General features: G+C 36.3%; 1 protein-coding gene across 1 annotated transcript in view; it reads right to left on the bottom strand.

Annotated features, from left to right (window-relative positions):
* Positions 1-4,615: 4,615 nt before the first annotated feature.
* Positions 4,616-16,757, bottom strand: part of LOC136030933 (uncharacterized) — a 243,472-nt gene continuing 231,330 nt past the window's right edge. Inside the window, exon 2 of the mRNA XM_065710041.1 lies at positions 4,616-5,725. Coding sequence (XP_065566113.1) covers positions 4,723-5,700 — 978 coding nt within the window. The 5' untranslated portion in view covers positions 5,701-5,725 and the 3' untranslated portion in view covers positions 4,616-4,722. The remainder of the gene's footprint in view (positions 5,726-16,757) is intronic.

Below are 16,757 nucleotides of genomic sequence, written 5' to 3' on the forward strand. Positions count from 1 at the left end.
AGGCATTTTGATAATATAGCACAAGATATTTGATAAATTTAGGCAAGATTTTGATAATATCACACAAGATTTGGTAATGCTTGATAATATTTTGATTATACCAGACACGATCTTGCTAGCCTCGTTCTAGATTATGATTAAATAAAAAAAAAAGTTTTTTTTAACTGAAAGTAAGGAGCGATATTAAAACTTAAAACGAACAGAAATTACTTCGTATATGAAAGGGGCTGCTTCCTCATCAACGCCCCGCTCTTTACGCTAAAGTTTGACTCTTTCTCTCAATTCTTCTTTTTAAAACAGTAAAAAAATTTAGAATAAAGAGCGGGGCGTTGATGAGGAAGCAGCCCCTTTCATATCCAAAGTAATTTCTGTTCGTTTTGAGTTTTAATGTCGCTCCTTACTTTCAGATAAATAACTTTTTTTTATTTAATATCTGAACGTTTTTGAATCAATGCATGTTTTGATTTTGGCTCTCCGCAGAGGAATAATTAAAACAAAATTTGGGTTTTTGTTTTTGCTAAATGGCTTTCTCATAATTTTGATCGAGTGATTTTGAGAAAAAAGAGCGGGGGAGGAAGCCTAGTTGCCCTCCGATTTTTTGGTTAATTAAAAAGGCAACTAGAACTTTTAATTTTTTACAAATCTTTTTATTATTAAAAGATTTGCGTAACTTATAAATTAGCTTACGTAAAGAACTTTTGTATTCTCGTGTTTTTATTACATATATGAGGAGGTTCTCCCCCTCGTCATTACCTCGCTCTTCACACTAAAGATCAAATTTTGTTCCAATTCACTAAGAATGACCCTTGAATCACAAAAGCCGTAGAATAAATAGTTGAAATTACTAAAAATACCTTAGCGTAAAGAGCGAGGTATTAGGAGGAGGTGAGCCCCTCATATGGATAATAGTTTCTGTTTGTTTTAAGTTTTAATGCTGCTCCTTACTTCCAGCTGAAAAAAACTTTTTCATATTTATTTTTTCATTGTTTTTTTTTTTACATAATGCTAGTAAATCCTGCGCTCCCTTCATGGAAATTTCTCCTCCCATGACAAATTCTCGATAGAAAGTTCCTCCAACATATCCCCCTCTTCTCAACCCCTCCCCCAAACAAAAAATCCTCCTGAAAACGCCTTTAAACTTCCCAATAACCATTACTGTATGTAAGCACTGGTCAAAGTTAGTAACTTGTTGCCCCTCCCACGGGGACTGTGGGGGAGTAAGTCGTCCTCAAAGACATACTTATAAGGTTTTTCGACTATGCTGAATAAAATGGCTATCTCAGAATTTTGATCCGTTGACTTTGGGAAAATAATTAGCGTGGGAGGGGGCCTAGGTGCCCTCCAATTTTTTTGGCCACTTAAAAAGGGCACTATAACTTTTCATTTCCGTCAGAATGAGCCCTCTCGCAAGATCCTAGGACAACTGGGACGATACGATCACCCCTGGAAAAAAAAACAACAAACAAATAAACACGCATCCGTGATCTGCATTCTGGCAAAAAATACAAAATTCCACATTTTTGTAGATAGGAGCTTGAAACTTCTACCAAAGTGTTCTCTTATATGCTGAATCTGATGGTGTGATTTTCGTTAAGATTCTATGACTTTTAGGGGGTGTTTCCCCCTATTTTCAAAAAAACACAAATTTTCTTAGGCTCGTAACTTTTGATGGGTAAGACTAAACTTGATGAAACTTATATATTTAAAATCAGCATTAAAATGTGATTCTTTTGATGTAGATATTGGTATCCATTTTTTTAGAGTTTTGGTTACTATTGAGCCGGGTCGCTCCTTACTGCACTTCGTTACCACGAACTGTTTGATAGTAACTTGCGATATTTAGGTAATACCGGAAATGATTGTCATAATATTTTGAAACTGCAGACTTCGAAAATGCAAGCCAAAATTTTGTAATATTTATATGATGTAATTTTTTGATAGTATCGCGTAAGGTTTTGGTAATATTTCACATGGTTTTGATAATCTTGATAATGGCAGACATGGTTTTGATAGCATTATGTTAAACTTTATTAATAGGTAACATGATTTCGATAGCAACTCATTAGATTTCGGTTACTCATTAGATTACCTAACAGACGCCTTATGATTGTAGCTGCAAATATATTGTTAATGTCATTTTTGATTTTGATAATACCGTGCAAGATTTTGTTTGTAACATGCAAGATTTTGATAACACCATGCAAGGTTTTGATAGTTTAGGTTATAATTTTCGTTATATAATTCGAGATTTTGATAATGTAATGCTGTGTACCACCATTACGTAATACCTTTGTATGCACCATCATTACCCCATTCCCATTAAATCTAGCAAGTCACGTAAGATTATGTCAGTCCCAATAAATCTATCAAGTCACGCAAGATTGCGTCACATCCCACGTGTGCACCTTCATTGGGTAAAACCCATGTGTGTGGGGGAATCGGGGATTCCCTGCTCGACTAGCGGACTGTAACAGGTCCTATCACGTGGCAATCCCCTGCATCTCTTAGAAAATCCATATTACGCAACATGCAACTGTCTCTCTTGGTAAACACTACCTATTATAAAATTAAATAAAAAGAACAAGTTTTTAAACTGCAAGTAAGGAGCAACATTAAAACTTGAAAAGAACAGAAATTATTCTCTATGTGAAAGGGTTGTCCCCTCCTCAATGCGCCGCTTTTTACGCTAAAGTTTTTATCGTTTCAAATAGTAGAGTTATGAGAAAGAGTCAAACTTTAGCGTAAAGAGCGGGGCGTTGAGGAGGGGATAACCCCTTTCATATACAGAATAATTTCTATTCGTTTTAAGTTTTATTGTTGCTCCTTACTTGGTTAAAAAACTTTTTTATTTAATTTCTGAACGTTTTTGAATTAATGCAGGTTTCAGTTTTTGCTCACCATACATGAAGAATTTAAACAAAATTTGCATATCAATTTTACTTTTTTTTTAACTAAAAATAACATAATAATAACCTATGTTTCATTTTTGTTCCAGTTATTTAAGAGTGTCTCCCAAATCACAAAGGCTGTTTAATTCGAATAATAGCCTTTTTTAAAAGTAAAAAGACTTTACCGGAAGAGTGAGCTTTTGAGGAAAAGCAACCCCCTTAAATACGTAATATTTTCTGTCATATTAAGCTTTAATGTTGCTCCATACTTTAAGTTAAAAAAATTATTTATTCATGTAATTGCTGATCGTTTTTTAAATAATATTTAAATTCCTCTGTGAAAAGATCTTCCTATGTAACCCCTTCCACCGACTCATCCCCTCCCAACGTGAAAAAGTCCCCCTGAAAACGTCTCTACACTTCCAAAAAACCATTACTATATGTAAACAATGGTCAAGGTTTGTAACTTTCAGCCCCTCCCCCAGGGACTGTGGAGGATTAAATCGTCCCCAAAGACATAGTTATTATGTTTTTCGACTATGCTGAACAAAACGGCTATCTCAAAATTTTGATCCGGTCACTTTTGGAAAAAATGGGCGTGAGAGAAGGCCTATGTGCCCTCCAATATTTTTGGTCACTTACAAAGGACATTAGAACTTTTAATTTTCGTTAGAATGAGCCCTCTCCCGACACTCTAGGACCCCTGGGTCAATAAAGTTATCCCTAGGAAAAAAAATAAATATACATCCATGATTCTGGCAAAAAATACTAAATTCCACATTTTTATAGATAGGAGCTTGAAACTTCTACAGCAGGGTTCTCTGAAACGCTGAATCTGATGGTGTGATCTTCGTTTATGACTTCGTACATGATTCTTTTGATGTAACTATTGGTATCTAAATTCCGTTTTTTAGGGTTGCGGTTACTTTTGAGCCGGGTCGCTCTTTACGATAGTTGGGTACCACGAACTGTTGGACAACCAAATTATGTTTTGGCAGGGACTGTTTAAAAAGCCTTCCTATGTGTGTCTTCACAAAACTTCCTATGGCTGCCTTTCAAAGCACTTTGAGGTTTAATTGCTATTGGACTTTATTTCTTCTGGTCTTGAGTTTAAAATGCTATAATCCTTCTATTTCTTTGTAAGAAACTTCTGTTTCAGAACATTTTCTAAAAATTAATTTTTGTTTGTTTGGTTAGAAGGAAAAATCTTTTTTTTTAAATTCAATTTCAGATTTTTTTTAATAATGCCAGGAATTCTGGTTCCACCTCCACCGAGATATTCCCCCTCCTGCGGAAATATCCTCTAGACAATTTAATCCTGGTGGAAACTTACCCCAGATAATTACGCATAACATCTTTACACGTGAAATTGAGTCGGTAAGAAGAATGGGACAAATGAAAAAATTTCGTAAAAGAATTCTTACAAATTTCTCAGTGAAAAATTTCCCCTCAGAATTTCATCCCCCAGAAACTTCCCTCCCCATGGAAAATTTTCCTTAATCTTTACTTCAGTAAATGGGCAAAACAGGTCAGCCATTTTAAAGGGTGGACTAAAAACAACTGGTTAATTGTATCCTTAAGAGTCCAACTACAGATACAAAAGAGTAATTTGATTGAAGCCCACTTGACGTTAGCGTGCCGAAATTTAATGACAGAGAAAGGGGGGAGACAGTGATTTAAGGAACTAAGAATATTCCGGTAAATCTTGTATTTCTGAAGCTCTACCGTAGAAAAAAGATTTTTATTCATGAAACTGCTAATCAACATAAACAGAATGGACTTATCACTAAATCAACTTAGCAACAAAATGCAGACAAACGATGACCTTGATGAGTCAATCATAGTTTAAAGAAGTATAGATATAAGCATCATAGCTAAAACGTTTATTACAGTCGCCACAGTGGGTGTAATTCGAATTCTTGTAGTAATGACAACGATGAATACCGTTGCAACCAGTGGAAGAGTGGTAAGGACGAGTAGAGCCGAAACCACAAACTGAACACGTTGGTTGTCCGGATTGACAAATGTTTACAATCCCAGGCTTTTTAATGACATAGTCTAATGTTTTTTCAAACATTAGTTTAAAACCATGAAACCTCTTGCTTAAGGACAATGGTTCAAGCATCTTTAGAACCTCTGATGCAGAAAATTGACGTACGTCAATCATACCCAGAATTTCTACTGCAATGCCAGACCGTTCCTCAGAATTTTTAGAGACCCACCCGTAAAAACTGTCCAAAAATGAATCCCATCTTTCGAACTTCCTTTCTTTCAAAGAGGAATAGACAATTTCGGAAAGCTGAAGAAAATCGTGGTTATCAAACTCTACAATAAAATCAGGACCTTTTCCCCCTTTCACAATAATCATAGCAATCTCATTTATAGCTATTTTCTTCTGGGCCTTGCAATCGTAGGTTGTAAAAATGAGCTCAAGTACTGTCAAGTCGTTTTCTTTAGCAAATTTATCAAGCAAGTGTTCCGCCATCATTTCCTTGATTCCCAGAAAATTGTATTTATCAATTACATAACTAAAGGTCACCAGGGTAATTACACTCATATCAGGGATTTTGCCTTCTTCATAGCACCCAATAATGGCTTTCATAGCATTGACATCGACGTCATCGGCCACGACGATGTTTGTTCGCTTCTCGAGCATGTCGTGATCAAACATTTTACTAAATACGTCACTCGTTGCTGTTAAGAGGATCTTCTGGACCGTAATATTTCCATTTTTACATTGAATCGTAATAACCTGGCTATTTTCCAACTTCAAATTATCCAAAATTGCAGTAAGAGTTGACGTAAAGCTCATTGTTTTGAAGTTGTAGTCTGGGCTCCTGGAAGAAAAACAAATATTATAAGTCACGGAGACAATTGTTAACCCCCTTTACTTCATGCCCCGTCTTTCCATAAATTTTAACTCTTCTCCCTTCTATTCCCTTCTCAGTTTACAAGTTGATGTCTACATGAAGTCTCCAACAACCCATGAAATTTTCACACGACCCCTGCAAGCCGTTCCCGAAATGTTGCAGATATGGTATTTTGATGACTTGGATACAAATAGTATCTTCCTAAACAGCTTTACTCCTACCCCAAGTCAAAAATTTAGAGTCCACTAGGGCCTTCAAGATCCACAAAAAGTTTTAACTTAATCTCCCAAGCTATCCCTGAAATATTGCAGATACGCTATTTTGATAACCTGGGTTCACATAGTGCCATTGATTTCCCTCTCATCCCTCCTTCAAGTCAAATGTTGAGATCCAATTCCCCCCCCCCAAAACAATCCAGACAACCAGCAACATGTGTTCCCACTTTATTTTCATCTAAAATCCTACTATAAAATAATTGATGTTTTTGCATAATTTAGTGTCAATGCCCTAAGCACTGTGGGGTCATGTTGACCATGGAAACATACTTTTAGATCTTTCTGCTATTTTCAATCAAATAGTTCTCACAATACTGATACGATCAAATGGGTATTACGGGGATGCAAGAGGGGAAAATAAGGGTGCGAGGGACAATCTACCCTTTATTCGTTTTTGGCCTGGTAAAAAAGGCACGAACTTTTAATCTCCTATAGAACGAGCCTCTTCCTAAGTTTCTACGACGACGCCTTCCATATAGAGAAGTCGGAGGAAAAATAAAGCACGGGAGGAACATTATAATTTACTGAAACATTACTAATGCGTCGCGTTAACACCAAAATATGACTAAATTGTTAGATAAAAGGTCTACAAATAAAAAAAAACTTACGAGTGGTATTTATAACTTACGAGTGGGTGATCGGATATTAATGAATTTTGATATTTAGAAGGACATCATGACTCAGAGCTCTTATTATAAATCCTGACCGGCATTAAGCCTCTGATTTTTCTTTTAAATCAATCTATTGACTCTTAGAATTTTGTTAGAGTTTATACCATATGAGCTCTTGGCTCTTAGCTCTTCGTGCCTCGTCACAAGTGCCATATGAGATCTTAGCTCTTGTTCGCTTCTTGATTTCGTCAACGTTGATTCAATTATTTGGTTTAAGCGTTGAAAGAAGAGCGACACATGGCAAAATGCATGGGGAAAAATAATTTGGCTATTAATTTACACATAGGGGGGAAGGGGATTAAATTATAGCGGAAGTGCATTCAAAACGTGTTACCTACAATTTTTTGCATATTACCAAGTAAGAATTGAGTTTTTTTAAAACAGTTATTGCTCAATCAGGGGTGTAGATTTCTATGGGGTAGAGGGAAACTACCCCCTCAAGCCCCATTTGCCTCCCCCCTTCCCCAGCTAAAAATTAGTTTCATTAAAAATCTTGTCAAAACTAAGGTAAGCCTGCATAATTCAAGCATCTGAAGAAACGGGTCAGGATTTCTTTGCCTTTAAGGTACTATATGGCCCATTTTCCACTGTTATTTTCACTCGATTTGGGAAAATTTCCTTCAAATTTGACCCCCTCCCTCTTTGCCCCAGTATTTTGACGGAATTACGCCACTGTTTTCAATAACCCCAATATTAGGCTAATACCAACAAGGCTTTTGGAAAGAGACAGAAATAGCAGAGCGTCTTCTTTGGAATTTTCTAAATTTTAAAAATAAAGATTTAGCCTAATTCAGCTACTTGCAAAGATAGCAAAAGTCCCTGGTCTAGAGCTTCACCAAGCTTTGTTTACGTATAATATCTGATATTTGGAAGTATACATTCTTTTTTCGGGTAAAGGATTGAACTTACTGCTAGAGGATTTTCCGCAGGGAAAACTTTCCGTTGGGAAGCGTATTTCCGGGGGATAAAATTTTGAGGGGAAATTTTACATTGGCCTGAATTCCAAAACAAAATTCTTTTTATTATTTTAGGTTTCTCTTTGTAAACCTAATTTTACGCGTGGAGATGTTAAGGGTAATAGTCCGAGATAAATTTTTAATGGTATTGAATTGTCTAGACTATTTTTCCGGGGAGAGGAATATTTTTTCCTTGGAGGTGGAGCTGGATTTTCTGGCATTAAAAAAAACATTTAAAATAAAATAAAAGTTTTTTTTCCGTCTGAAATTACGCCTAAGGAGCAACACTAAAATAAACAAAAAATATTACATATATGAAGGGGATTGCCCCCTCTTTTTTACGATTAAGTTTGAATTTAGTCTCCATTTTGTAAGAACGACTCCCGAAACATACTTGCAGTTTAAACAGAACAATGAGAAGCTTAAGTACTAAAAAACTTCAGCGTGAATTGTCGGGCGTTCAGAGGGGGCAATCCCCTTATTATGTTATTATTTCTATTCGTTTTAATTTTTACTGTTGCTCCTTGCTTTCAGTTAATTTTTTTTTATTAAATTACTGGTGCAAGTTCATGTTTGCTTGCCGAAAAATATTCATTAATGTAGAGAAATCATTCCACTTGTTATTGCTGTGTATGCGATTATTGCCTTTCTATGCTTTATTTTGTTGTCTTTCTGAAAATAAATGACATAAAAGTCTTGTTTTCGGGCTAAGAGAATAAAGCAGCAAAGATAATATAAAGCCTAAAGCAACAAAGTTTCAGAGTGTAATTCAGCCTATTTTTTTAGTCTGAACACAATTTTGAGGTTTTGCCCGTAATATCAGCAAAAATCGCTTTTAGCTGAAGTAAATCGAATTAGCTGAAGTAATTTAGCTGAAGTAAATCGTTTTAGCTGAGTGCGGGATCGTTCCGATCCCGTACTCTGGCTCTAAAACCTACTCTGTTAAAAACTTGATTACCCAATGTACAATGCCACTGCTACTGGCTTCATACTTTTCATGTATTCTTCAAGAATTCCAACATCAGGAAAAGTTAGCCTTGGTTTTTGCAAAGCATCACATACGTTAGCAAGCTTTCCAATTTTGTGACAATCCATCAAACGTTTGACACTGTCATACTTTGAGTGCCACCTGGTTACCACAGGTCTTATAAGCTGTTTGTCATATACCTCATTCACAGCATCAGCAGCTTTTGAACTCTTATTCACGGCATCCCAGAGAGCTATACACTTCAAAAAAGCGGTATGGTACTGCCTCTTATGTGCAATATCACAAAGGGCTTTATCAGCATTGGTGGATCCAAGCAGGTTTACGTGTGTGGCTGAAACACCTGAAGTGTGGAGGAAGTTGGAAATAATCGTGGTCGTCATGAAAATGGAGTATCTCTCCAACGTTTGTAAAAGAGAACGAGCCATTCTGGCCTGCTTCATCTTCAATTTCTTTAACTTTTAACTTCTTTCTTTTTATCAGCCACAATTTTGTACCTGGTAAATACGCTATTCAGTTGTTAAGCAATTCTGTCATAAGTGTATGAGCCCTTGAACCGGCAACAAGCAAGGACATACGATTTCCATTTCAAATCCTCGTTGAGCAAGTGTGCAGTCATCTCCTTTTAGCTTTTGTTGTTGGCAAACCAAATGTGTGTTGTCAGCGACATGTAGTCGGTGAGTTCAAAATCACGAACCATATCTTTAATGTACTTCAAAAACTTAGCTTCAATTTGCAGAGCGAAGGCTTTTCTTCCTGGAACCTTTGTATAAGGTGCAAGACCTGCTATCAGATTTTGAATGACGGCTTCTCAACAGTGTACGGGGGTCGCATCTCTTCCACAATGTAGTCCAGTGCGAAAGAATTCACTTTTGACTGTGTCAGTTTCTGCGGTCTTGCAGCAAAGAAATCTCCCTTAACTTTTTTAGAAGGTGAGCAATAATCAGGGCCAGCATTATCTTCAGCTTCAGACGATCCCGAAAGTGAGCTTACAAGTTCACTAGCCTCTTTACTACTTGATTTCCTTTTGTTCTTACTGTTTATCACATTTATCACACAAAAAACTGTCCATTCAATATATATATGGTAGTTCCGCCATGACTGCGTCCTTTTTTGAAATTTCGTGCCGGACCAGGAGCCGCTGTTCTCAAAGACTAAAATCCAATCATCCACTAATATATAGGAAGTTCAATTCATCGCATCGCCCTGCGTCATGTCGGAATAATTTTTCTGTGCCATGAAGAAAGTACTTGAGTACTTAAGTACCCTTAAGTACTCAAATTTTCTACTTAAGTAAAAGTATTAAGTACTTTAGAAATGTTTTACTTAAGTAGAGTACAAGTAGTCTTATTTTTTACTTAAGTAATTACTTAAGTACTTTTACTTAAGTATTTCCTAACACTGCTTACGATATCCTCCCATCCAAACCAGAGACAACTTGCTTTTTGTTTGGTCCTAGACCAGTGGTTCCTAATCAATTTTGGGCTATTCCCCACCTAGGCATTTCTAAAATTTTCATGCCCCTCCCCTGATTGTTAAATCTTGCTGCTCAAAATTTTACTTGTATTCACCCAAAGGAAGCTCATAAGGTCACAGTGGTCCCAATTGGGAGGGGGCAGGGGACATGCCTACTGGATTTGTAAAAGACCTAGTTACTTTTATTTGATTGCTATTTTGTATTTTAGCAATGTGCTATATTGAGCTAGCGAGACTGAAAGACCGGTTTCTTGTATTGTTTATCCCCGTGTTTTAATTCTTCAGATCCATTAAATAGCACTGCTACTTTTTACAGTTATTATCAATGACGTTGTTTTGAAATGTTATTACTGTCCTCATCCCGGAGAATCCTAAATATACCAATACAAAAAACCTTGTTTTAAAAATATGTAAAACAATACCTCTCCGCTGTCTTACCCGCTGTTATGATCTCTGATTAGAGTTCAATCAAAAACTAGGTGACACCTCGTCAGTTTATCTTTTTTGCTTTTGTGAATTCACAATCAAACAATGAGTAAAATGCGACAACAAATTTTGGACTTTCATGCGGTGAAAGTTCGGGAGCGAAATGAAGAAACTTCAGTGCAAGAATTTGGCAATAATTTTAGTGCTCAATGTGTCGGATTACAGGACATGAATTTCCCTACTTGCTACAAACTTTCAGAAACAAGCGGAACAATAGATGACCCAGGTCACAATGGAAAAGTGGTCTGCCTTTTCAGGTTCTAGTTCTGGCTATTCACTATAACTAAAGCATAAATATTACGTCTCTGAATCAGCAATGTTTTCAATCAAAGCGCGAAGCACCACAAGGAACACCCAGAACTGCCAAGTTACGCAAAAATGTTATTTCCTTTTAGCAGATTTTTAACGTTTTCCTAGTTGGTATACTCGTAATTTAACATTTTTAGGGACTGTCCTTTTGCGTTCTTTAAAAAGAAGATTTACCTGTTTAGTCAAAACAACAAAATTAAAGCTTTCTGTAAGAGCAAACATTATTTAATTTGGTTATATCTATCTCCGGCATAAAACGGGAGAAGTTAGTTCGTTTTTCTAATATTTCCAAAAAAGTAGACATGCCTATTGTTGTCTATTGTTTATTTGAATCTCTGATTCAAGCTCTTCAAGTTAGGGTAAGACCCTCGAGTCAATCCAAATAGTTTGACTGTACAAATTAAAAAGTCGATAATAGATGATATTCTGCAATTTTCTAGGGTACCAAATCGTCTTAAAAGAATGAGATTATGCCAATGTCATACAAAAATGTTAATTTACTTGCTTTCCTGATAGGAGAACGCAAACCTATTGTCTACAGCTTTAGACCATGGATATTTTATGTACTTTTTTTGGTTTGACGTCATCTCTAAGGGGTTTTAGATCTGTGTTTAACAATTTTCAAAAATCATTTTTGTAGTTGAAAATTACTGCTCAGTAGATTCAGGATACATTTTACAATTTCTGAATCACTATAAATCAGGAATTTGTCTCAAAAGACTTACTAAAAAAAAAAAAAAAAACAGTTTCTAAGAGCTTTAATTTGCTCTTTTCCAGGCTGCCCTTAACAATGTAAATATGATATTGAAAACACAGTTATTGGTTGAATTATAACTCAGCCCCACTTAACTCCAATTCGACTTAATCGTGGCAATTCTCAGCACCGTTCAACTCAATCCTCAATTCAATTAATTCAAGTCCCCCTAAGTCAGTCCAACTTAAACCTGTCTGACTTTGTTTTTTCTTGTTTTTCTCCTCATTTTTTGGGGGGAGGGGACTATGGACTGCTCCCTGCCCCCAAGGAATATAGTAAAATAAATAGAAAAAGGGGTGTAATACTACGATCTAAGATAAAGGGGTCATGGCTGGCCCGCAAAAATTAAATCCAAACGTACAAAATAAATTTTCATTTATTTATTAATTGGCTCCAGCGTAATATAAAAGGGAAGTGAAAACAAAGGTAAACGAAAATTGCTATTTATTTACAATATGAAACAATCTACTTGAAAAAAAACTTCTACTTTTGGTTCTAACTCAAAATTTCAGTTTTCCCATGTATATTTCTTGTTCTTTATACATCCATGAAGTTTCTATTCTACTGATTTTTTTTTCTACTTTGGCTCATGACTTGCTAATCCGTTGGACCTTATAAGGTCTGGATTTTGGAATAGTCTTTGTAAATACCACTGGATGCAAAAAAACATTACCCCGCAGAGTAGCGCAAACCTAAATCTAAAATCTAAGATATAATGTTTTTTGGTTTAAGATATTCCATTTTAGAAAAAAAGAAACGCTCATAAAGAATGTTCATAAGGTTTATTGATGTATTTTGATCTAAAAAGCCCTTAAATTTATCTTCCCCATAATTTTAGAGTGATATTACGTCATCCATGTAATGTCCCCAATAAATATGTTTTAAAAATATGAATTTAAAGCCCAATTTTCAAGTACATAAATATTTGCCAGTAACCCAGATAGAGTTGCCCCCATTGGTAGACCATTTATTTGTTGATAAAAAGAATTTCAGAAGTAAAAATACATTGAATACTTATTACAGAGTTTAACTAAGGACATTAAAACATTTCAATCTATCCCCGTAGTCGAATCTTCGATTAAATTATATTTGTATTTTATCTCTTAATAATTGTCCCCATATATATTTGTATACATAGAAACTATGTCAGAGAAACTATGTATACTATCTTCACTGAAATTATGTATAACTATGTACAGAGAAACTATGTATACATAGAAACTACTTACAATTGTTTCTTCTGAAATACTTGCAATTTCAGGTTTTCCACTAAATCTACCGAATTACTTATGTACGATTTTCGGGAGTAAAGCAAAGATTTGAAGGCTGTACATATCCATTTTCCAGTACTGGAAGCAGGGGCTTTCGTACCTGCTATGATAGGCCTTAAGGGAATACCTTGCTTATGTAATTTTGGTAAAGCGTTAAATTTTGAGATATGAATGTAACAACAACCTTGGTAAAATTATTTATCTGAACCTTTAATTCAACTATTCTTGTTTTTAATTCTGCTATTTGTGTTGCGACAGCAACACTTTGGTTTTGTCGTGTTTTTTTTTTTTTTTTTTTTTTTTTTTTTTTTTTTTTTTTTTTTTTTTTTTTGTTCCTAGCACCCCGATTTCAGCTTATTCCTGGAAAGTGGTAAGGGTCTAACCTCTGCGGTTTTTACGGAAAGTGTGGACCTTAGGCCGGATTGATGAATATGACTTTACATTTTGGAAACCTTCGTAGAACTCTTGCCTGGGGCCAAAAAGGATGGTTTTTGCTTGTCCTTGAGCCAGAGCCTATAGTGTGTGAAGTGAAGAGGAGTTGTATAGCCTATGTCAGAGAGGACTATCTGAAGTTATGCAGCCAAGCTTTCGTTTCATCAAACCATGTTTCTGCTTTCGAGTGGAAAGCTCCGTTCTAGCAGGCAAGCAGGCAGGCACCAGTTTCAAATTGAAGATGGACTAAAATCTATAAGTGTTAAATATATGCGACAGTTACCCTGCCCCACAGCCAACATGTCTTCTTTGAGTGATAAATAGAAAAATTTAGAGAAGCAAAAAAGCGGCATTTTCCCACGGGTCCGAAAGTGCTGCCGTGATTTCGGCTGAGTTTATCATTCGGTTTTTCGCACTTGGGATTGCGGTAGAGAAATGGTATCAGATGTGCCTCTTAAACTTTAAAAGTTCTCTCATTGCAAAAGAAATTAGAGTTTATCCTTTGCTCCTTTCTAAGTGATGACGTTAGAAAGTTGGCCTACGGCAAAAAAGTCAACTTTTGAACTAAGACAGATAGATTTTTTTTTTCGACGGCAGTCGATAGCTTTTGATGAGCTGATTAAAGTATATGTCATCCATTTTTTGTACAAAAATTCCTTCATGAGATATACCAGTTTGAAAGTTTAAAGGGGTTGACAACTTCAGTAGTAAGGTACACACTGAAACAAAAAGAAGGCCGATACCAATTGTGAGACATATAGGGGAGTTGTAAGCAACAGTCGGCTGTTAGCTCATAATCATCCTCGGCAATGAGGGGTTCGCAACTCTTACTAGTTGGTGTACCTATTTTTTGTTTCCGTTGTATTTGATGGTAAGACCAATTTGGTTCCAGTGGTAAGACATGTAGGGGACTTGTAAGTAATAATCGGCTGTAAGGCTACAATCATCTTTAGCAATGAGGAGTTTGCAACTTTTGCGAGTTGGTGTACCTAGTATGTATTTTAGCATCCTTACAGATTAACAACTTCAGCGTTTAGTCGCAGCGAGGAAACAAAACCAAAGTGTTGCTCTCGCAACACTTTCCTCGGCGAAGCCGAGCAAAGGTTGCCGCAACACCTCATGTTGCCCATGCAACATAGATCTAGTCTTATTTCAATTCGTAGTTTCTTCGGCGTTGTTAGCTTTTTAATCCTTCCAGTTGGGGAATTTCTGCTTAATCTTGGTATTAACTTTTTCTTAGCAATTTTTATAATTTAAGACACACCCTGCGTTACAAAATTAAGATTTTCAAAAGAATTACAGCGCAAATGGGGCCCAAGAAAATGCTTTGAGCCTCAGGCTTTTGTTAAATTTTGATTTATAAGATTTCAACAAGTTTGGAAAAAACTATTGCTTAGGTAAAAAAAAAAAAAAAAATCCAGGACATCTTAAAATCTCACTCAAATCCTTAGAGTTTGTATTCAACACATAGTTATTTCTTCTCTCGTCATTAATTGAACAAGCGGCATTAGCCTATAGTTGGCGCTATTCAAAAGGAAATATAAAAAAATGCAGATAAAATGTCTAATTGATGATATGCAGAAAAATTGTTTTATTAACACAGTTTCAAGCCGCTTCCGCTATGCTTTATCCCCCAAGCCCCCTAATGCAAAAATATGTAGCCTAAATTAAGTATTTCCCATGGTTTTTTTTTTCGCTCCTTGATTTCGTCAGTGTTGATTCAATTATTTGGTGGAAGGGTTGAAACAAGAGCGACGCATTGTAAAATGCAGGGGGAAATATAATTTGGCTATAAATTTGAACATAAGGGGAGAGGGGCTAAGATATAGTGGAATCATAAGAAGTGCATTCAAAATGTGCTGACTACAATTATTTGCATATTATGAAGTAAGAATTGTGTTTTTAAACATAGTTATTTCTCAATCACGGGCGTAGCTTTCTATGGAGCAGGGAAAAACTACCCCCTCAATCCCTAGTTTGCCTCCCCCTCCTCAGTTAAAAGTTAGTTTCTTCAAAGATCTTGTCGAAACCAAGATAAGCCTGCATAATTCATGCATCCAGAACAAACGGGTCAGGGTTTTTATGGCACTTGGTATTAACCAAGTGAAACATAGCAATCGCAAATTCTGTCGGTCTGTCGGTCCCGGTTTTGCTACTTTAGGCACTTTCAGGTAAGCTAGGACGATGAAATTTGGCAGGCGTATCAGGGAACGGATCAGATTAAATTAGAAATAGTCGTTTTCCCGATTTGACTATCTGGGGGGAGTAGGGGCCCGTTAATTCGGAAAAATAGAAAAGTCAAGTATTTTTAACTTACGAACGGTTGATCAGATTTTAATGAAATTTGATGTTTGGAAGGATATCGTGTCTCAGAGCAGTTATTTTAAATCCCAACCAGATCTGGTGATATTGGGGGGGGAGTTGGGAGGGGGAAACCTAAAATCTTGGAAAACACTTAGAGTGGAGGGATCGGGATTAAACTTAGTGGGCAAAATAAGCACAAGTCCTAGATACATGATTGACATAACCAGAACGGATCCGCTCTCTTTGAGATAGATAGGGGGGGGGGTAATTCTGAAAAATTAGAAAATATGCGATATTTTTAACTTACGAACGGGTGATCGGATCTCAATGAAATGTCATATTTAGAAGGATATCGTTTCTCGGAGCTCTTACTTTAAATCCCGACCGGATCTGGTGACATTGGGGGGGGGGAGACATTGGGGGAGTTGGGAGGGAGAAACCTAAAACTTGGAAAACGCTTAAGAGTGGAAGGATCGGGATGAAACTTGGTGGGTAAAACAAGCACAAGTCCTAGATACATGATTGACATAACCGGAACGGATCCGCTCTCTTTGGGGTAATTGGGGGGGGGGTAATTCTGAAAAATTAGAAAAAATGAGGTATTTTTAACTTACGAGCGGGTTATCGGATCTCAATGAAATTTGATATTTAGGAATATATCATGTCTCAAAGCTCTTTTTTTCAATCCCGACCGGATCTGGTGACATTGGGGGGAGTTTGGGATGGGGAACCTAAAATCATGGAAAACGCTTAGATTGGAGAAATCGGGACGAAACTTGGCGGGGAAAACAAGCATAAGTCTTAGATACGTGATTTACATGATTGGAACGGATCTGCTCTATTGGGGGGGGGGGGGGGGTTAATTCTGAAAAATTAGAAAAAATGACGTATTTTTAACTTACGAAGGAGTGATCGGATCTTCATGAAACTGGATGGGAAGAATAAAAATCTGTCTAAGATAAATGACTGACAAAACCGACTGGATTGGGAGGGGTAATTTTGAAAATTGAGGTATTTGTAACTTACGAAAGGGTGACCAGATCTTAATGAAATTTTATATTTAGAAGGATCTTGTGGTTT

This window comes from Artemia franciscana, chromosome 9 (genome assembly GCF_032884065.1).
Source record: "Artemia franciscana chromosome 9, ASM3288406v1, whole genome shotgun sequence".
NCBI lineage: Eukaryota > Metazoa > Arthropoda > Branchiopoda > Anostraca > Artemiidae > Artemia > Artemia franciscana.